Genomic DNA, 23,450 nt, shown 5'->3' on the forward strand with positions numbered 1-23,450 from the left:
GCACTCTCACAACAAACACACAGGATGGGGAACGAATCACCCTCTGGGATGGATTCTAGACTTCCGACCCTCTGCATCCCCCAAATGCTGTGTTCTGGATTGCCAGCTTAGGAGCCCAGTTTACAGCTCAGCCAGCCCACTCATCCAGAAAGCCCTTGGTGTCCGTGTTCAGGAGAAAAACCTATCCGACCCATACGGCCACAAAAGAGCAGGAAAGAAAACCAAATAGAGAAATTAACAAATAACCACAAGCAGCCAGAAAGCCATGCAAGATATGGGAGAAAGGCTGGAAACTTTCAGTACAGGACCGCAAACGGAAGTTTGTGCGGGATTTTCTTAGACCCAAGCCCTGCCACTGAGCTCAGACTAGAAAGGACAGGCAATTAATGAGTCCTTCCAGTCCTCTTTCCCCACCGTCTTACACCGTAAAGAGTACAGCAAGCTAGTTAAGACTCACTCTCTACAAAGTTGGATGAGAATGAGACATGCAGAAGAGGGCAAAGGGGGAAGAGCGAGCCAATAAACGAGTATCTCACCTGGCATTGGTGCAATCGGTGAACAAAGTTTCAAAGTCTTTCCTGGTGATGAGTTTGCAGCGGTTGACCCCGGGCTGGATGGCCCCCAGCCCGCGGAGGATCCGGACCTGCTCGACAGTACACACCACCGGAGATATGTCCAGTCTCTTCAGCTTGGTGTACACTGTATGCAACCCTCCCACCAGGTGCTTGAGAAAGAGATCAAAGACTTGCGGCAGGCAGATCAGTTCCTGGCCGTCCAACAGGAACGAAGCTACCTTCACCCCATGCATGTCGACCATCCTGCACTCGTTGGTGTTGTTGCCGCTGCCTCCGCTGGCACTACCGACCCCGCCAGCCCCCGCGCTGCCGCTGTGGTTATTAGCCATGAAACTGTTGATCATATTGGGGGTGAGACGAGGAGGCTCTCCAGGAGTCGAGTACAGGGGTTCGGCCCGAAATAAGCCCCCCGCGACGCCTGTGCCGCTGGAAGCTGCAGAGATCACCGGAGGTGCGGAGACGGCCATGGTCATTCAGTCTCAAATCGTTGGTCTTCAGGCCTTCGCTCTCTTGCCCTGTCTTTTCTAGGTCTCCTCCTACTCTCTCCCTCACTCTCTCGCTCTCTCTCTGGCGCGCTTTCGCTTGCTCCCAACTGTTTGCAATTCTACAGTAGCTAGGCTCACGCTCACCCACCACCCAGCAAACCGTAAGCGGCCCAGACCAGTGGCGGCCCGAAACCCCACCCCCACCACACCCCCTCCCGAGACTGGCAGCGCCCCCCAGCCAATGGGTCCCAACCCCTCGGCTCCCGAGCGCGCCGAATGGCTGCCGCCCACGAAGAGGTGGAGACTCCTGGCCTGCCTCCCGACTACCTGAGGCAGTTCAGGGCCAGCGGGTGAATGGGGATGGAGCCCGAGAAGGGGGCGGTGTGGTGCTTCTGCTTCATGCCTAGCAGTCTGACGAGAGAACGTCCAGTTATTACGCAGAGCTCTCAAAGTGGCCTAGGATACGAACTCCTCCCCTCCGCGCCCCAAGAGTGTCGAGGTGGGAACACAAAGGGGGATTCCAGACTGTGCCTCGCCCCAATCTGCTGCCACCCCGCACCCGGGTTCAGTCGAGGAAAGAGAGGTGGCAGCTCCAATTCCATTTGCACATTGCTCCCAAACTCTGCGGGAGCTAAGAAATGGCTTCACCTAGCTTCCAAGAGGATGAGTCCAGTGAGTTCAGAAGTAAACAGTCAGCCTTTCTCCAGCCCATCTAGCGCGCTTGGTGTAAGTTCTCCCACATCCAGTGCACAGAGGAACTAGCGTCCAATATCGCACTCAAATCACAGTCGCGGGTTGCTAACCCGCTCCTATGCACTGACAATCAGCAGGCACAGCGAGCCTGTGAACACTTTGGAAACAGGCAGACTTGGTTTTGGGTGGCGGACGGACGCCTCTTTTTACGGAACTTCCGCCGCTATCCTGGAACAGACTTGGCTTTCTATGTCGCCATCCCTTAGTTTCAGGATTGCCCTGTCCCATCCTCGGCTAAAATTGATAAGAAAAGTTCCTTTATGTCTCAAGACAGTCATTACAGAATATGAGAGAAGACCCAGGGTTTGTGCTCTTTAATATTGCATTTTCTTCCCTTGTCTGTGGGCTTGGATGGTTCAGTGATTAGAGCTCCACGTCCTGAAGTGTAGCTCAAGATTCCTCCTTCCCCACTTATCAAGTGCCCTCAAACGCACTGTAAGAGCTCATAATAAGCAAAATGTCTAGGCAAGGTATGTTCCAGGGAAAAGGCATGGTGTTTTCCACACATCATGTGGTGGTTAGATCACTAGCAAAGTTGTTTGATGACTGCTTGTCGACCTTTCAATTCTTAGGTATTTCCTTTCCTGTGCTCCTCTCCTCTAGAGGCTGTTATTCAGAAAGTGAAATCCATGCTTTTGCTTCCTTACAAAAGGTTATCAATGATACAGCTAAGACGTCTCCAATACTCTTACAGAATGTAAATAATTTTAGCAACTTACTGAATTTTACTCAGATCTTGTACTTAGCAGTATCAAAGAGTAGGAATAAGTGGGCTTCTTTTCCCTCCCTTAGTAAGACATAAATGTCCTAAATTGGATTTTTCAGCCTCTCTCTTCAACATCTTTTCTCCTTTTATCATTTCATCAACCAAGTAGTAAGAACTATCTTTTGAGTCACTTTAAAGTTTCAATTTTTAATTGTATGGAGTCAAAATGCTAAGAAGTTATGATGATAGTTGCTTTTGGAATAACGGTGAAAAGTGACTCTAACATAATGGACTGTAATGGGTGCAGCCACAAAAGGCATTGAATTGTTCTTGCTAGTTTGCTACTGTTGTGGAAAGAAAATAAGAAGGAACAAAAAAGGACAATTGAGAAAGATTATCAGAAAGATTATCAGATTATTCTGAAAAGTAGAGATTTTCAGAAAAGAATAGGAAAGCACTAATAGAAATGTTGGTATTTACCAGGATTTTTAAAGATAAATCCCAAATTGTGTTCAACAAGTGTTTTGACAGAAATGTCTATTAAGCTGTGTGCTGAAATAACTCAACTTTGATAACTGAGTGTGATTGAAATTTCGAGGTGAATAAGTTTGACTTTAAAAGGGAAGGTTTTTGGGTGTTTTTTATTTTTAGAAATTTCTCTAACTGCATTAAAAATCCTAAGGCCAAGCTGTGCTCCCTGTGTATTGCTACCCTCACATTATCAAATCCTTTTTATTCGCAGGGTGGTTTGGAGTTTTCAGGAATGGGATGTTGCACAGATGTTTCAATATTTCAAATTTAAGAAATTCTGATATGTAAAAAGGAAAGGTAGAACATTCAGGCTGAAATCACTATTTGTAATGTTGAAAAACAAAAGTTGTTTTCAATAACAAAAAGTTACTTTTTGTTATTGAAAACAACTTTTGAAAAGGCTCAAACTAGATATGTCATATATTTAATGTGATCTATCAGATATGTAGTAATATTTTTTTAACATCTTTATTGGGGTATAATTGCTTTACAGTGGTGTGTTAGTTTCTGCTTTATAACAAAGTGAATCAGTTATAAACATACATATGTTCCCATATGTCTTCCCTCTTGCGTCTCCCTCCCTCCCACCCTCCCTGTCCCACCCCTCCAGGCTCTCACAAAGCACCAAGCCAATATCCCTGTGCCATGCGGCTGCTTCCCACTAGCTATCTACCTTACTACGTTTGTTAGTGTGTATATGTCCATGACTCTCTCTCCTCCTGTCACAGCTCACCCTTCCCCTTCCCCATATCCTCAAGTCCATTCTCCAGTAGGTCTGCGTCTTTATTCCTGTCTTACCCCTAGGTTTTTCATGACATTTCTTTTCTTAAATTCCATATATATGTGTTAGCATACGGTATTTGTCTTTTTCTTTCTGACTTACTTCACTCTGTATGACAGACTCTAGGTCTATCCATCTCATTACAAATAGTTCAATTTCGTTTCTTTTTAAGGCTGAGTAATATTCCATTGTATATATGTGCCACATCTTCTTTATCCATTCATCCGATGATGGGCACTTAGGCCGTTTCCATCTCTGGGCTATTGTAAATAGAGCTGCAATGAACATTTTGGTACATGACTCTTTTTGAATTTTGGTTTTCTCAGGGTATATGCCCAGTAGTGGGATTGCTGGGTCATATGGTAATTCTATTTGTAGTTTTTTAAGGAACCTCCATACTGTTCTCCATAGTGGCTGAACCAATTCACATTCCCACCAGCAGTGCAAGAGTGTCCCTTTTCTCCACACCCTCTCCAGCATTTATTGTTTCTAGATATTTTGATGATGGCCATTCTGACTGGTGTGAGATGATATCTCATTGTAGTTTTGATCTGCATTTCTCAAATGATTAATGATGTTGAGCATTCTTTCATGTGTTTGTTGGCAGTCTGTATATCTTCTTTGGAGAAATGTCTATTTAGGTCTTCTGCCCATGTTTGGATTGGGTTGTTTGTTTTTTTGTTATTGAGCTGCATGAGCTGCTTGTAAATTTTGGAGATTAATCCTTTGTCAGTTGCTTCATTTGCAAATATTTTCTCCCATTTTGAGGGTTGTCTTTTGCTCTTGTTTATGGTTTCCTTTGCTGTGCAAAAGATTTGAAGTTTCATTAGGTCCCTTTTGTTTATTTTTGTTTTTATTTCCATTACTCTAGGAGGTGGGTCAGAAAGGATCTTCCTGTGAGTGTTCTGCCTATGTTTTCCTCTAAGAGTTTGATAGTTTCTGGCCTTACATTTAGGTCTTTAATCCATTTTGAGCTTATTTTTGTGTATGGTGTTAGGGAGTGATCTAATCTCATACTTTTACATGTACCTGTCCAGTTTTCCCAGCACCATTTATTGAACTGGCTGTCCTTTATCCACTATACATTCCTGCCACCTTTATCAAAGATAAGGTGACCATATGTGCGTGGGTTTATCTCTGGGCTTTCTATCCTGTTCCATTGATCTATCTTTCTGTTTTTGTGCCACTACCACACTGTCTTGATTACTGTAGCTTTGTAGTATAGTCTGAAGTCAGGGTGCCTGATTCCTCCAGCTCCTTTTTTCGTTCTCAAGATTGCTTTGGCTATTCAGGGTCTTTTGTGTTTCCATACAAATTGCGAAATTTTTTGTTCTAGTTCTGTGAAAAATGCCAGTGGTAGTTTGATAGGGATTGCATTGAATCTGTAGATTGCTTTGGGTAGTAGAGTCATTTTGACAATGTTGATTCTTCCAATCCAAGAACATGGTATATATCTCCATCTATTTGTATTGTCTTTAATTTCTTTCATCAGTGTCTTATAATTTTCTGCATACAGGTCTTTTGTCTCCTTAGGAAGGTTTATTCCTAGATATTTTATTCTTTTTGTTGCAATGGTAAATGGGAGTGTTTTCTTGATTTCACTTTCAGATTTTTCATCATTAGTATATAGGAATGCCAGAGATTTCTGTGCATTAATTTTATATCCTGCTACTTTACCAAATGCATTGATTAGTTCTAGTAGTTTTCAGGTAGCATCTTTAGGATTCTCTATGTATAGTATCATGTCATCTGCAAACAGTGACAGCTTTACTTCTTCTTTTCCGATTTGGATTCCTTTTATTTCCTTTTCTTCTCTGATTGCTGTGGCTAAAACTTCCAAAACTATGTTGAATAAGAGTGGTGAGAGTGGGCAACCTTGTCTTGTTCCTGATCTTAGTGGAAATGCTTTCAGTTTTTCACCATTGAGGATGATGTTGGCTGTGGGCTTGTCATATATGGCCTTTATTATGTTGAGGAAAGTTCCCTCTATGCCTACTTTCTGCAGGGTTTTTATCATAAATGGCTGTTGAATTTTGTCAAAAGCTTTCTCTACATCTATTGAGATGATCATATGGTTTTTCTCCTTCAATTTGTTAATAAGGTTTATCACATTGATAGATTTGCGTATATTGAAGAATCCTTGCATTCCTGGAATAAACCCCACTTGATCATGGTGTATGATACTTTTAATGTGCTGTAGGATTCTGTTTGCTAGTATTTTGTTGAGGATTTTTGCATCTATGTTCATCAGTGATATTGGCCTGTAGTTTTCTTTCTTTGTGACATCCTTGTTTGGTTTTGGTATCAAGGTGATGGTGGCCTCGTAGAAGGAATTTGGGAGTGTTCCGCCCTCTGCTATATTTTGGAAGAGTTTGAGAAGGATAGGTGTTACCTCTTCTCTAAATGTTTGATAGAATTCGCCTGTGAAGCCATCTAGTCCTGGGCTTTTGTTTGTTGGAAGATTTTTTATCACAGTTTCAATTTCAGTGCTTGTGATTGGTCTGTTCATATTTTCTATTTCTTCCTGATTCAGTCTTGGCAGGTTATGCATTTCTAAGAATTTGTCCATTTCTTCCAGATTGTCCATTTTATTGGCATAGAGTTGCTTGTAGTAATCTCTCATGATCTTTTTTATTTCTGCAGTGTCAGTTGTTACTTCTCCTTTTTCATTTCTAATTCTATTGATTTGAGTCTTCTCCCTTTTTTTCTTGATGAGTCTGGCTAGTGGTTTATCTATTTTGTTTATCTTCTCAAAGAACCAGCTTTTAGTTTTATTGATCTTTGCTATCGTTTCCTTCATTTCTTTTTCATTTATTTCTGATCTGATTTTTATGATTTCTTTCCTTCTGCTAGCTTTGGGTTTTTTTTTGTTCTTCTTTCTCTAATTGCTTGAGGTGCAACGTTAGGTTGTTTATTCGAGATGTTTCCTGCTTCTTAAGGTGGGCTTGTATTGCTATAAACTTCCCCCTTAGATCGGCTTTTGCTGCATCCCATAGGTTTTTGGTCGTTATGTCTCCACTGTCATTTGTTTCTAGGTATTTTTTTATTTCCTCTTTGATTTCTTCAGTGATCACTTCATTATTAAGTAGTGTATTGTTTAGCCTCCATGTGTTTTTATTTTTTACAGATATTTTCCTGTAATTGATATCTAGTCTCATGGCGTTGTGGTCGGAAAAGATACTTGATACAATTTCAATTGTCTTAAATTTACCAAGGCTTGATTTGTGACCCAAGATATGATCTATCCTGGAGGATGTTCCATGAGCACTTGAGAAAAATGTGTATTCTGTTGTTTTTGGACGGAGTGTCCTATAAATATCAATTAAGTCCATCTTGTTTAATGTATCATTTAAAGCTTGTGTTTCCTTATTTATTTTCATTTTGGATGATCTGTCCATGGGTGAAAGTGGGGCGTTAAAGTCCCCTACTATGAATGTGTTCCTGTCGATTTCCCCTTTTATGGCTGTTAGTATTTGCCTTATGTATTGAGGTGCTCCTATGTTGGGTGCATAAATATTTACAATTGTTATATCTTCTTCTTGGATCGATCCCTTGATCATTATGTAGTGTCCTTCTTTGTCTCTTTTAATAGTCCTTATTTTAAAGTCTATTTTGTCTGATATGAGAATTGCTACTCCAGCTTTCTTTTGGTTTCCATTTGCATGGAATATCTTTTTCCATCACCTTACTTTCAGTCTGGTTGTGTCTCTAGGTCTGAAGTGGGTCTCTTGTACACAGCATATATAAGGGTCTTGTTTTTGTATCCATTCAGCCAATCTGTGTCTTTTGTTGGGAGCATTTAGTCCATTTACATTTAAGGTAATTATCGATATGTATGTTCCTATTCCCATTTTCTAAATTGTTTTGGGTTCGTTATTACAGGTCTTTTCCTTCTCTTGTGCTTCTTGTCTAGAGAAGTTCCTTTAGCATTTGTTGTAAAGCTGGTTTGGTGGTGCTGAACTCTCTCAGCTTTTGCTTGTCTGTAAAGGTTTTAATTTCTCCATCAAATCTGAATGAGATCCTTGCTGGGTAGAGTAGTCTTGGTTGCAGGTTTTTCTCCTTCATCACTTTCAGTATGCCCTGCCAGTCCCTTCTGGCTTGTAGGGTTTCTGCTGAGAGATCAGCTGTTAACCTTATGGGGATTCCCTTGTGTGTTATTTGTTGTTTTTGCCTTGCTGCTTTTAATATGCTTTCTTTGTATTTAATTTTTGACAGTTTGATTAATATGTGTCTTGGTGTATTTCTCCTTGTATTTATCCTGTATGGGACTCTCTGTGCTTCCTGGACTTGATTAACTATTTCCTTTCCCATATTAGGGAAGTTTTCATCTATAATCTCTTCAAAGATTTTCTCGGTCCCTTTCTTTTTCTCTTCTTCTTCTGGAACCCCTATAATTCGAATGTTGGTGCGTTTAATGTTGTCCCAGAAGTCTCTGAGACTGTCCTCAGTTCTTTTCATTCTTTTTTCTTTATTCTGCTCTGCAGTAGTTATTGCCACTATTTTATCTTCCAGGTCACTTATCCGTTCTTCTGCCTCAGTTATTCTGCTATTGATCCCATCTAGAGTACTTTTAATTTCATTTATTGTGTTGTTCATCGTTGCTTGTTTCATCTTTATTTCTTCTAGGTCCTTGTTAACTGTTTCTTGCATTTTGTCCATTCTATTTCCAAGATTTCAGATCATCCTTACTATCATTATTCTGAATTCTTTTTCAGGTAGACTGCCTATTTCCTCTTCATTTGTTAGGTCTGGTGCATTTTTATCTTGCTCCTTTATCTGCTGTGTGTTTTTCTGTCTTCTCATTTTGCTTATCTTACTGTGTTTGGGGTCTCCTTTTTGCAGGCTGCAGGTTCGTAGTTTCCACTGTTTTTGATGTCTGTCTGCAGTGGCTAAGGTTGGTTCAGCGAGTTGTGTAGGCTTCCTGGTGGAGGGGACTAGTGCCTGTGTTGTGGTGGGTGAGGATGGATCTTGTCTCTCTAGTGGGCAGGTTCACGTCTGGTGGTGTGTTTTGGGGTGTCTGTGGCCTTATTATGATTTTAGGCAGCCTCTCTGCTAATGGGTGGGGTTGTGTTCCTGTCTTGCTAGTTGTTTGGCATAGGTTGTCCAGCACTGTGGCTTGCTGGTCGTTGAGTGAAGCTGGGTGCTTGTGTTAAGATGGAGGTCTCTGGGAGATTTTCGCCGTTTAATATTATGTGGAGCTGGGAGGTCTCTTGTTGATCAGTGTCCTGAAGTTGGCTCTCCTACCTCAGAGGCAGAGCCCTGACTCCTGGCTGGAGCACCAAGAGCCTTTCATCCACACGGCTCAGAATAAAAGGGAGAAAAAGTAGAGAGAATTAATAGAAGTATGAGGAAAGAAAGAAGGAAAGGAGGGAAGGAAGGAAGGAAGAAAGAATCAAAGAAGGAAAGAAGGAAAGAAAGGAGGGAAGGAGGGAGGGAGGAAGGAAGGAAGGAAGGAGGGAAAGAAGGAAAAAAGACAGAAAGAAAGAAGATACAGTAAAAATAAAATTAAGAATAGTAAAGTTATTGAATTAAAAAATATTTAGAAAAAAAAAAGGGACGGATAGAACCTTAGGACAAATGTTGGAAGCAAAGCTATACAGAGAAAATCTTACACAGAAGCATACACATACACCGTCACAAAAAGAGGTAAAGGGGGAAAAATCATAAATCTTGCTCTCAGGGACCACCTCCTCAATTTGGGGTGATTCGTTGTCTAAAGGAGGGAAGGAAGGAAGGAAAGAACGAAAGAAAGAAAGAAAGAACGAAAGAAAGAAAGAAAGAAAGAAAGAAAGAAAGAAAGAAAGAAAGAAAGAAAGAAAGAAAGAAGGTAAAGTATAATAAAGTTATTACAATTAATTATTAAGAAAAAAAATTTTTAAAAACCATGGACGGATAGAACCCTAGGACAAATGGTGGAAGCAAGACTATACAGACAAGATCTCACACAGAAGCATACACATACACATTCACAAAAAGAGGAAAAGGGAAAAAAATCGTAGATCTCGCTCCTGAAGTACACCTCCTCAATTTGGGATCATTCCTTGTCTATTGAGGTATTCCACAGATGCAGGGTATATCAAGTTGATTGTGGAGCTTTAATCCGCTGCTTCTGAGGCTGTTGGGAGAGATTTCCCTTTCTCTTCTTTGTTCTCACAGCTCACAGGAGCTCAGCTTTGGATTTGGCCCTGCCTCTGCGTGTAGGTCGCTGGAGGGCGTCTGTTTTTTGCTCAGACAGGGCGGGGTTAAAGGAGCCGCTGATTCGGGGGCTCTGGCGCACTCAGGCCGGGGAGGGTGGGGGGAGGGAGGGGCACTGCGTGCGGGGCGGGCCTGCGGCGGCAGAGGCCAGCGTGACGTTGCTCCAGCCTGACGCCCGCCGTGCGTTTTCCCGGGGAAGTTGTCCCTGGATCCCGGGAACCTGGCAGTGGCGGGCTGCAGAGGCTCCACGGAAGAGGGGTGTGGAGAGTGACCTGTGCTCGCACACAGGCCCCTTGGCGTCTCCCGCCCGTCTCTGGGGTCCGTGCTTTTAGCAGCGGCTCGCGCCCGTCTCTGGGGTCCGCCTGTAGTAATATTTTAATTATTACCAGAGATTAAGGTTCAAATTCTAGTAGAAATACTAGAGACTAAAATTGATCATTGAAGGGTTAAAGTCCCTTGGAAGCTTGAAATACACAAAAGACCATTGGCTTCATTATTTGAATTCCCTCCCATTTGCAGCCTTCTAGAAAATAAACTTGGTAATTTTCATAAGGGATACTTGTAACTTAAAGATTTAGGCATTTAGATCTAATAGACCAGGTGTTTTCTCCTTGGGTTTTCTTGATATTTTGATTACTTTATTTCTATTATGCTATTTCTTCTCTTATTATTATCTAGGCTTTGAGATTGAGACAAATTCCACATGGAGAATTTGCTTTTATCCCTTTCTGACTTTAACGTCTCCCATAAACCAAACAGATTTCTAAATAAGTCTGGGTTTCTACAAGGCCCAAGGAAGCCTTGCACATCAACACCCTGTAAGTTGGAACTGCATGAAGCAATATAAAATCATAAAGGCTGCAGTAAACAGAGTACCCTTGGGAGATGACTCTTTATGGAGAGAGGCACTAAACTAAAACTACGTAAATACTCAGGGTGTGTGCATTCCAGGAACTCCAGAAAATAAGAACAAAATTAATGCAGATATCATATCTCATCAGAACAAGAAGTTCTAGATGCCACTATTCCAGTGGAATGATTTGGGGCCTAAGTGTAGCCTCTCATATACTGAAATGCTATAATCTTCTGTGATTTAATTAGCAATTTACATTTACTCCTAATTCATGCTCAGTTTGGAGGGGGAGGGTGCTCATTTGTGAGTTTAGGCAAAACATTCTACTTTGTTCCACATTGTCAGTGAAAGCAGGTACCATTTTCATTAAAAATAAATAAATATATTGTCAGTCTTATGCAGGATTACGAAATATCCAGAACCATTTGAAGGGAATGGTTTTTAGAACGGGCATTCAAGCAAAACCCAAGGTAATGAATGGTATTATTTGAAACCCTCAGATGACTGAGGTTGCAGCCTCTAATATGGCCTCTAATCAGAACCTCTCAAGAGCCCTCTAAGGTTCATTTTCAGACAAACAATAAAAGGAAGTTGATTGGGCAAGGCAATAAATGTGAAATTAAAGCATTCATATAATCAAGAGTTTAACAGGCTAAAGCCTATAGGTATACCCCACTCAATGGAATATATGGTTTCCTAGGAAACTGGCTATAAAATGACCTTCTATAATATAAATTCTTTTTTCTCATTCAGTTCAACATTAAATTAAAGATGAGTTCCAAGGGAGGCAAAGATGGAGAAGGGGGTCCACTGGAGCGAGAAAACAACTGGCCAAAACTGAAGGAGTAACAGTTAAAAATCAGATGTTTAAAGAAAAAATGAACATTTGCTAACTGAAATATAAAAAGAAACTCTCAAAACACCTCAGAAAGTATAAGCACTTGCCAACTTTCAACATATCATACCCCTAACTGCACTGCTCTACAGGAGAAGGAGATGTGTCAATTTTAAAGTCCATCTCTGTCTCCATATGTATTGTTCCCCTTTAAATCTTAGACTTTTGACTGTTCAAATTCAAGCCATTCTAACTTCAGCTGGACGCCCACTGCTACTTAGCATCCTTTTATTCATTTTGTTGACTCCCTGTTAAATTCCCTGCAGCAGCAACTCCAACCCTTTTCTACTCTGCAAGTCACCCGCCCCCTCCCTCTCATCAGCTATTGCCTCCTACTTCTCTATGATTTTACCACAAAGTTATTCAAAAGGAGCTCCCTCCACCTCCCTTTTCCCCTAAAAAGCTTTGTCCATATTCCCTCTTATCTTCTACTTCTTCCCTCATCTCTCAGAAAATAAAAAGTCTTCTCTACTCCCTTCACTGATGTTCATGACCCCTCTTACCTCCAAGTCACTGTCTACCAAATTTATCTCCATCGTTCTCTTTGGCATCTCCAATCTCTTCCTCTCTACTTGATCTTTTCTTTCCCCCTTTTACTATTATTAAAAATGTTCAAGGCTAGAAATCCTTTAGACAGACAGACAAAAACTTTCCTCAACCCTAACCAGTGGTTCTCAGAGTGTGGTCTGTGGACCACTCTGGCATTACCTGAGTACTTGAGAGAAATGTAAATTGTTAGGCCTGACCCAAGAACAACTGAATGTGAAACTCTGAGAGTGAGGCCCAGCAACCTGCGTTGTAACAAACCCTGGTGATTCCAATGCCTGCAAAACTTTGAGACCGGGCTTCCATGGTGGCGCAGTGGTTGAGAGCCCGCCTGCCGATGCAGGGGACACGGGTTCATGCCCCGGTCTGAGAGGGTCCCACATGCCGCGGAGCAGCTGGGCCCGTGAGCCATGGCCGCTGAGCCTGCGCGTCCGGAGCCTGTGCTCCGCAACAGGAGAGGCCCCAACAGTGAGAGGCCTGCGTAACGCAAAAAAAAAAAAAAATGTATCTGCACATTCCAAACTACTGAGAAATGTTCAGCATGTCCAAAACTTGCCTTAAATTCAACCAATGAAGAGGAATACTTTATGAAAATGAACATAAACTCAAGATGTCCCATTATAGTAGGAGTAATTGTATTTGTTGGTACTTTACAGTTCACTGTTTTATTCATTGTTTGGTGCTTAATTAGAACTCTACAATACAGCAATCCCTCCACAACCTTAAGATCCCTTCAGACCAGATCTTAGTTATTCCTCTCTGAGAAAGCAGTCTAGCCTAGTGATAAGGGAGTGGAATCTGCAGCCAGACTTCCTGGGTCCAAATTCTGGCTCCACAATTTAGTAAACTGGGTGATCTCGGGCAAATTAGCCTTGCTTTGCCTCAGTTCCCTGATTTGTAAAATTGGAACAATAATAATAGTACTTTCCCATAGAATTTTGTGAGATTGCAAGAGTTACTATATACAGCAAATTTAAAGTGCTTAGAATAGTGATTGTCACAGAGTGCTATTCCTCCTGTTAACTATTATAATTTATCTTTAAACATTTTTTTCAAAATTTCAGTTTCAGTATATACAAATTATGACTCCCCAAACTGGGAAGAATTAGAAAAGTTAGGGAGAGGGGAATGTGGACAAGTAATAATAGAAAAGGGAAATGAGTAGGAGACAAACTATACATTTTTGCAGTGCAATCAGGGGGACATAAAAGAAGCAGAGGGAAAGCAACCCAGGCCTTAGAATTATATTCAGGCATCTGAGAAGGAGGGAATCGAGATACAGGCAAGAAGATCTGACAGCATGTTTGGTAGGAAGAAGAGTTGAAACAAATTAATTCTAAATGGGGTCATTTTTAAAGGATTCCCCAAAAGATTTTCTTCATCTAGAACTTCCAGGGGTCTATGCTTCTCTGAGATCTGCAGCTTGAGAAAAAAGAAACTGAGTCATAACACCTGAAAGGCTGTGAGCATTTGAATGGTAGACTAGACAACGAGGAGCACTGTTACCATCTACTAATGTGCACACAACCAGCATTAAAGTGAAACAAGGTGATAAGCCTCTCCTTGAAACCTGAAGTGGGGAGAGGAGAAAGAAGGAAATCCTGAGCAGTTTCTTATGAGCAAAGTATGACAAATGACACTAATTGGGCAGTCCTCTGTATTGGTCATTGGTCATAATGTGAAAAAAGCCCTTGTAAGTCCATCTCTTAATGTGCCAGAGTCATCGTCTCAGTTTAATGCATTTAAAATCCACTTATAAGGGCTTCTGGGCGCACTCATGGGGTCAGTGCTTCTAAATCTGGATGCCTAAAGTTGTAAGTTCATCAAATATGACCTCTATTAAAGACATTTTGAGGAACCTTGCCCTCACAGTTGGAGAAGGACCTATCTGCTCCACTTCTTGCCTACTTTAACCACTTATCAGTGATTTCGAATGATGTCAGAAGAGATGATGGTAGCACTACACATGCATTCAGGATAAAGTACACTTGTTGCTTGATTTTCATTTATGGTAAGGAATTTTAAAAATATATATTCTCCAGGAACACATTATATAAAAAAGAGACCTACTTATATCCTTCATCTGGCTGTTGATTGGGCCTCATCTTGTCCATTTATCCTTCAACTACTTAGTTTTAATGGGTCCTATGCATAAAAACAAACAAGAAGCCTTAGCTGGTGCTGTACTCCTCCATGCTGTCTGGATTCCAGAATTCTACTGATTTCATAGTCATAACAGAATGATCAGTTTTGTCTGTGAAGCTACACTCACACATTAGTGTTCCTGAGTTCCCATTTCCACCATTTCTTCTCACAGACAACTTAACCCAACCTTAAGACTGCCAGGTTGCAGGCAAAGGAGAGAGGAGACATACTTGTCAGAGAACTTTTACTTATAATCCTGCTTCTCCTCAATCCATTTCCATTATTGCAATCATCTTCATCAAGTGCATAAATCTACTTGTATAAACAAAAAAGTTACACATATGCCTGGTCCCTAAAAGAACTCAATTCTCAGTTAATTTTCAAGTTAAATGTAGTACATGGAATATTGTTTAATATCTTAACTTGCCAGTGCTAAAGTAGAATTGATAATATTGACAGTGGACAGGAAAGCCAAGGAGACCCTGAAGTACATACACTATATTCTTCATTAGAAATTTCTATAAATGCAAACATGTTCTAAGTTTCTGTGAACAGTAATTTATGTAGGTTATAAGAGATATGGAAAAACTAACAGGAAATAGGCTTCCAGAAAGAAAGTTGTTCAAATAATGGAAACCCGAACAGTATACCTTTACAATTAAGTGAGTTACATCCCCAAAAACAAGCAGAGAAAAATGTAGGAAAGGGAGGCTGTAATTCTCCTCCCCGCTTTCACCAACTAGAAAGCTGATTTCTCCTTTGCTTACAATTAGAGTCACCGATTTTCTGTTTCGAAAAATGATTATGAAAATAATTTCCTGTCAGAACTAAAAAGAAAACTATGGCTTGTGGTGTGGAATTCAGGTGATAGTATTGGGAGCAGTTTCACTATAGTTTTGGCTTTACTAATATTACTGAATCAAACTCAGTTTAATGGAAACCTTAAAGTAGGAGAAATACTGTCTTGCACTGTAAGTTAAAAAAGCTCCCTGCTCTCTCCAATGACCTACACCAAATAGAATAATTTGCTTTTAAAAATTCATTTATATATACAATATTAGGTTGAGCCAAAATACCAAGCCAAGGGACTACTTGGGGCCTATGGCATGGTAGAAGAACAATTATTAGAGTAGCACCGCTAAGTGATGGAACTTGTTTCCACTATGAACTCACCTTTTCTAGACACCCTGCTTATCTTGTCCTGCTCCCCAGCCTGGCCCCAGTGAATCATCACATTTTATTCTCACTACTCTCCTACAAGTCAAACTGTTATAGTCAATATCCTCAAAGCCTGCATTTCTCTTCCATGCATGCCTTCAAGCCTTTGTGTATGCTGTTACTCTGCCTAAAATTATCTCGCTTAACTTATGAAAATCTGTCTTCCAAAGTACTTGGTCAGTTTTAAAGTCTTCCCTGACTGCCACAGGCAGAGGTGACCATACCTTCTCCGAAAACCTATAGAACACATTTCCATCATAAAAATTTCTTACATTTTTTTCAAGATCAATATTTAGACAGCAAATATTTGTTGCATTCCTACTGTACACAAGATATTCTATTAGGCATTGTGCAGGGTATGTGTTTAAGTGCTGAAAGCTGTACAGTTCTAGGAAGTGACAAATCATTGGCCATCTCAGAGATATATAATTGAGCAGCATATTAAAATTGATGAAATCTTGCTCAGAAACTTATATTTCTTAGGCATCCCTTTAAAGGAGACAAATTCGGTTTGATATTAATATCTCAAGCACATTCTTATTTCAGTTTGGATCAACTCTTATTACTCAAACTTAATTTTTTTTGTTTTTAAATAAAACTGATGAATTCAAATGTCTGTATATCAACAGAAAAATGATCCCTTCTGTGTAAGTGCATTGTATTAACGTGTGCATAATGTAAAATCAATAAATAATGAATTACCACTGATTGTAATTGAATGTTTTCATAATTTTATTGTCAGCCATGATAAATAATCAGTACATTTATACTGCATTAAATTAATTAGTGTGTCATTTCTATTACATACATCAGCAGTGAATTAATGCAGTGACATCTGTTTTTAATGTTTTAAAGATGGGATATCCCTTATTAAGTAAAAGAAGGAGTTACTAGAGATGTTTTCAGTGATTGGCATTTATGGTGGTATCTTCACAAAGATCTAATAGAGGCATTTATACTTCTTACAATAACTATATTTTAATCCATTATCAACTATGAGTAACAATACTCAGGCATAAACCCTTTCTTTCTGTTGAAATAAACTGAGGAACTCTTCTTTTGTTACATTGCTCTATCACACTGAAAGCTTATCAATTAGCAAGGGTAGGCTATTCCTCTGCCATACTAAGATGTTGCAGAGTAAAGATATAAACATAGTTTAATCAGGCCAAAAAGGAACAATGGAGAATTTTGTATTGAAGTTCACTTTGTAACATTTTGAAATCAGTCCTTTCACAAAAGGCATACTCATGTACTTTGTTAGTATATGAAGCAAATAATGATGAAGGAATTCTCATGTGGAATTATTTGATAAGGTCAATGAAACACTGCATTTTGTAAATGACAAAAAATCTCTTAACTAAGGTAAGGTTGCCAGATTTAGCAAGTAAAAATACAGGATGCAATATTTGGGACATACTTACACAAAAAATTGTTCATCGTTGATTTGAAATTCAAATTTAGCTGTGTTTCTCTTAACTTTACTTGCTAAATCTGGCAACCCTTACACAGGGGGAATCAGGGAAGGCTTCTCAGGTGAGGTGATCCTTGAGCCATCATGAAAGATCACTTGAAGTTAGCTAGGTGAAGAAAGTGGGTGGAAGGATGGAGCAAGATGTGTGAGGTAGAGGCATGAAAATAATAGTAAATATGGCTGGAGGATAGGAGTATGAGAGAGTGATGAAATATAGGGGTGAGCCCTTCAGATTATCTACAAAACTCAAACTTCACAATGATTAAAAAAAAATGAAAGGGACGTTACTTTACTTGAATTATCAACCCTTTTCTCCAAGTTCACAGTGAAGTCTGACAGGTGCAAACACAGCAGCCGTTGTGCAAAAACAGTTGCTTAAAAGAATACAAAGCTCTGCTCTGTCCAAAATTCTTTCTCTTCTTTCAGAACCTTCAACAGGTTTCACCTTGCTCTGTGAGAGCTGATCAGCCTTTGATTTTCTCCAGTAAGGAATCTGATCACTTCTCTTCTTTGAACATGTCACATTCCACATTCTATGCAACTGTTTCCAACGGTCAGGATGTCAGGTCGCAGTGTAATTTTATGGCTGGAGTAGGAAATTTGAGTGCTCCAAAAGGAAAATTTTCACCAATAACTGATGGTTGATGCAAGAACCAAATACCCTTTCACGTAAACTGATGTTTGTATCCTATTTGGATACCGACTTCTGAAAAGTTTTGTTCTAAGCATGAACTGTTTTTCATCATGTTAGTCACTAAAATTTCTCACCATGAGGCCTTTACTGTAGTAAATCACACTTGTCTCTATTGTCCTGGGAGGGATCTTCATACAAGGTATAAATTCCCATTGTTATCACTTCTCACTAGGAATCTCAAAAATTCATTTAAAACTCAATAAGGCATGCATATTCAAATAACTTATCTAAACTATGCATTCTGAGTCCAAAATGTCTGAAAAGGAAGAAAACGCCAAGTAGAAGATGTGACCTGCTCTTATATAAAAATGATGTCCTGCTATCATCATCAATAATGATTTGTAAATCATTCTGTTTGGAATATAAATACTAAATGTCTGCACAAAGGGTAATGTATGAAAATGAAAATGTTCTGTATTTTATCATATGAAATTTTTATCTTTTTCTAATTCCTTATTTGGTTTTAATTTCATACATATGCAAAAAAGTAATCTAAAACAGAGTTTCAATTCTCTTGTAAGCCATGGACAATGTCTTCAACACAAAAACATTCACACATACACACACACATACATGCCTCCATCTTCTCTTCTCCCACAAACACACACTCATTCTACCACTACCACTGAAATCTCAATCATAGGTAACTAGTGGTGTACCTTTATCTTTAGTGCAAACAAACATTTCCATTTTACTGCTTTACTGCAAGAGACCCATCCGGGAGTTACCGCCATCTAGTGACAAGTAGGGGTATTTAATCCTTTTATTTTTCAAAACTAAATTGCCTAAAATTTTTAAAAGTAAAAGAAAATGGAAATAAACAAGAAAATCAATAGAAAGACTCTGAAAGAACTCTTCAGTCTATAATATAGCTGCCACAGCATTGTTTGACTGTAAATGAAGGTAATTATTTTTGTTTTCAAATAAATTGGACTTCCTCCAGGTTTCTAGCATGTTAACATTTTACTTTGTGATGAAAATGTAAACTACATATTATGTGTTCCTGTGCATCTTAAACTTATTGAAATTCTATGCTGAAATAATATTTCTTTTTTATTGACTTACCAATTGTTTTCAATAATAATAATTTGCTATTTTTATAGAATATGCTTACATACACAGCTCTTATCTTGAGAAGTTTCTGTGTGTGCAGGTTCCTGAGATGTTGTCACAAATGATTTCCTTGCATTCATGTCTACATAAATATTGCCTTGAAGGAAAAAAGTGTTAACATTTGGTCAAAATATTTTAGAATTCTTTCAGAAATAGGGTATTAAATAAGTTGTGCTAAATATATCTGTAAAATCTAGCTGTGTAAGAGTAAGAAAGTTTTTTTTAAAAAAACAGTGCCCTATTGTCGTTTTTCAGGGTCACACACACAGTAACTTCAATCTGGAAAGTGACCTCTTGTTTAAACTAGGAAACACAGAGGTACTGCAGGATTTCTGTTCAGACTTCTTAACCATCAAATGCAGCCCTATTGACTACAAATGGCAACTTCCGCATAATGTCCATATTTTATAAAGAACTAGTATTTAGTGTCAAATAGTGCTTATTTAAAAACCATCTGTCCTAACTTTTTAAAAATACAAAGAACTATGTATAATATTTTTAGTTAGTTCACTTTTCCATAAGGAACAGGATAAAAATATTTACCATGGATACTGATCACTCCAAATGAGCAATTTAATCACTTCAATCAGTTGAAGAACTGCTGGGGTGATTGCGCCAGTTCTTTTGTCTCTGCCAGTAAGGAAAAACCTTAAATATGAATGGGTAGGTTCTGGGTCTCTAGGTTAGCAACCACTTTTAATTTCACAGAGTCACTGGAACAAAATCTCATTAATCTGTCTTGTAAAAAGTTATAGAGGTCACATTAAAATGTGTGTGATATAACCATTTCTCCATCTGGGCTATAAAGGAAAACAAAAGTAACAGTAGATTTCTGAGGCTTAGCTCTTTCATAATTTAATATCGAATTGTATTCAAGAAGTGTCAGAGTGATATAACTGAGTCCTAATATTAGAAATGTAAGGATTAAGGCATCAGTTGATGCCTTAAAAATAGACATCAACTAATTAATTGGAATATTTGGTCTATGGTTGGAATATGTTTTAAATGATTTTGAATTAAGTACATACAATGCTGATTCAATTATGTTGTTATTTGAGAATTATAAAAATTTGTTTTCCGTATTTAAAAGACAATCTATTTGCATCATGTAAAATATTCAAAGCAATATAAAATAGGCTTTGTTCCTGGTTATCTTTCTCTGTTTTCATATTCATGATTTTACCCCAGAAGTGTAATCTAAGTTGAGAAACAGTTAATGAGGGCCTGTGTTATATCCTGGATATTACATAACTCTGCTTTAATGTATGCAAATAAAGAACATGATAGGAATTATATAATGGTTTCAACATTAAGAAAATCCAAAATCTTTTATGATTAATGTGAAAATTAATAGGTCATTAAAATGATTAATTTGAGTAAGCACAGATACCTCAAACATCAGAAGTACGTTTTCCCAGTTTGATGCCTCAAGTGGTCATTAGTTCATCTGTATTACGAGAATCTTAAATTTTAAAAAAGGGTAAAATTTCCTAAGTGAGACATTTAATATAGCAAGAGGAATCATTAGAAGCAACATTTTGCTTTAGTTAGAGAGATTAAAAAAATCATTATCTGGTATCCAGAAATCATCAGTCAGAATGTTATAGTAGAAATTTAAAGGACATTAAATAAAAGATTAATTTCTCCAAATATTCATGTTAGTTTCTTCAATTCTGAGCTAGATATTTTGCTTCCCATTTAAAATGCATGTTTTGGGCTTCCCTCATGGCAGAGTGGTTAAGAATCCGCCTGCCAATACAGAGGACACGGGTTTCAGCCCTGGTCCGGGAAGATCTCACATGTTACAGAGCAACTAAGTACACGCGCCACAACTACTGAGCCTGTGCTCTGGAGCCCACGAGCCACAACTACTGAAGCCCATGTGCTTAGAGCCCATGCTCTGAAACAAGAGAAGTCACCGCAATAAGAAGCTCACGCACCGCAACAAAGAGTAGCCCCTGCTCACTGCAACTAGAGAAAGCCCGCATACAGCAATGAAGACCCAACACAGCCAAAAATAATAAATAAAAATAAAATAAATTTTAAAATAATAATAAAGTATATAAAATACATGTTTTGAATTCATTCAGCATTTCTTATTTAAAGTCAGCAAGTAGGTCAGGGGTTAGGCTACAGTAATCCATCAGAGGAAAACCTCCCATGTGTAAACTCAGGAATAGGAGATTTTGTTGTAGTGTCAGGAAAAGCAGTAAGGCCCTATATTATTGTATCCTGTGGCATCATAAGGCAAGAATTAGACAGAGAGGTAATCCTTAAATTTAACACAAAGACAACAAATTTAAACTCAGACAACTCTGATTGTCTACATAACCTGAGGCAATTAAGTTCAGAAAAAATTTTGACCTGAACTCATTGACTGAGATCCCAGGAGAGAAGCTGTATTTTCTTTTTGAGCTATACATTTTTTTTAATTTATTTTTTATAGAGCAGGTTCTTATTAGTTAACTATTTTATACATATTAGTGTATATATGTCAATCCCAATCTCCCAATGCATCCCACCACCATCACCCTGCCTCTGCTTTCTCCCCTTGTTGTCCATATGCTTGTTCTCTATAACTTTGTCTCTATTTCTGCCTTGCAAACGGGCTCATCTGTACCATTTTTCTAGATTCCACATATATGCATTGATATACAACATTTGTTTTTCTCTTTCTGACTTACTTCACTCTGTATGACAGTCTCTAGGTCCATACATGTCTCTACAAATGACCAAATTTCTTTCCTTTTTATGGCTGAGTAATATTCCATTGTATATATGTACCAAATCTTTATCCATTCGTCTGTCAGGGAGCATTTGGGTTGCTTCCGTGACCTGGCTATTGTAACTATTGCTGCAATGAATATTGGGGTGCATGTGTCTTTTTAAATTATGGTTTTCACTGAGTATATGCCCAGGAGTGGTATTGCTGGGTCATATGGTAATTCTATTTCTAGCTTTTTTAAGGAAACTCCATATCGTTCTCCATAGTCGCTGTATCAATTTACACTCCCACCAACAGTGCAAGAGGGTCCCCTTTTCTCCACACCGTTTTCAGCATTTATTGTTTGTAGATTTTCTGATGATGCCCATTCTAACTCGTGTGAGGTGATACCTCATTGTAGTTTTGATTTTGCATTTCTCTAATAATTAGTGATGTTGAGCAGCTTTTCATGTGCCTCTTGTCCATCTGTATGTCTTCTTTGGAGAAATGTCTATTTAGGTCTTCTGCCCATTTTTTAATTGGGTTGTTTGTTTTTTCATATTGAGTTGCATGAGCTGTTTATATATTTTGGAGATTAATCATTTGCCCATTGATTCATTTGCAAATATTTTCTCCCATTCTGAGGGTTGTCTTTTTGTTTTATTTATGGTTTCCTTTGCTGTGCAAAAGCTTTTAAGTTTCAATAGGTCCCATTTGCTTATTTTTGCTTTTATTTCCATTTCTCTAGGAGGTGAATCAAAAAGGATCTTGCTGTGATTTATGTCATAGGGTGTTCTGCCTGTTTTCCTCTAAGAGTTTTATACTGTATGGCCTTACACTTAGGTCTCTAATCCATTTTGAGTTTATTTTTGTGTATGGTGTTAGGGAGTGTTCTAATTTCATTATTTTACATGTAGCTGTCCAGTTTTCCCAGCACCACTTATTGAAGAGGCTGTCTTTTCTCCATTGTATATACTGGCCTACTTGCCATAGATTAGGTGACTGTAGGTGCGTGGGTTTATCTCTGGGGTATCTATCCTGTTCCATTGATCTATATTTCTGTTTTTATGCCAGTACCATATTGTCTTGATTACTGTAGCATTGTAGTATAGTCTGAAGTCAGGGAGCCTGATTCTTCCAGTTCCGTTTTTCTTACTCAAGATTGCTTTGGCTATTCAGGGTCTTTTGTGTCTCCATACAAATTTTAAGATTTTTTGTTCTAATTCTGGGGAAAATCCCCTTGGTAATTTGATAAGGATTGCATTGAATCTGTAGATTGCTTTGGGTAGTAGAGTGATTTTCATGATATTGATTCTTCCAATCAAGAACATGTTATATCTCTCGATCTGTTTGTATCGTGTTTGATTTCTTTCATCAGTATCTTATAGTTTTCTGAGTACAGGTCTTTTGCCTCCTTAGGTAGGTTTGTTATTAGGTATTTTATTCTTTTTTGTTGCAATGGTAAATGGGATTGTTTCCTTAATTTCTCTTTCTGATTTTTCGTTGTTAGTGTATAAGAATGCAAGAGATTATTAATTTTGTATTAATTTTGTATCCTGCAACATTACTAAATTCATTGATTAGCTCTAGTAGTTTTCTACTGGCATCTTTAGGATTTTCTAGGTATAGTGTCATGTCATCTGCAAACAGTGACAGCTTTGCTTCTTCTTTTCCAATTTGGATTCCTTTCATTTCTTTTTCTTCTCTGATTACCATGACTAGGACTTCCAAAACTATGTTGAATATCAGTGGTGAGAGTGGACATCCTTGTCTTGTTCCTGA

At 38.7% G+C, this 23,450-nt stretch overlaps 1 protein-coding gene across 1 annotated transcript in view; it reads right to left on the reverse strand.

Moving 5' to 3' along the window:
• The window catches only part of DACH2 (dachshund family transcription factor 2), a 617,297-nt gene extending 616,249 nt beyond the window's left edge, over nt 1–1,048 (reverse strand). Inside the window, exon 1 of the mRNA XM_067722703.1 lies at nt 537–1,048. Coding sequence (XP_067578804.1) covers nt 537–1,048 — 512 coding nt within the window. The remainder of the gene's footprint in view (nt 1–536) is intronic.
• Between the last annotated feature and the right edge of the window lie 22,402 nt (nt 1,049–23,450).

The sequence above is a fragment of the Pseudorca crassidens genome, chromosome X (assembly GCF_039906515.1).
Source record: "Pseudorca crassidens isolate mPseCra1 chromosome X, mPseCra1.hap1, whole genome shotgun sequence".
In the NCBI taxonomy this organism is placed as follows: Eukaryota; Metazoa; Chordata; class Mammalia; order Artiodactyla; family Delphinidae; genus Pseudorca; species Pseudorca crassidens.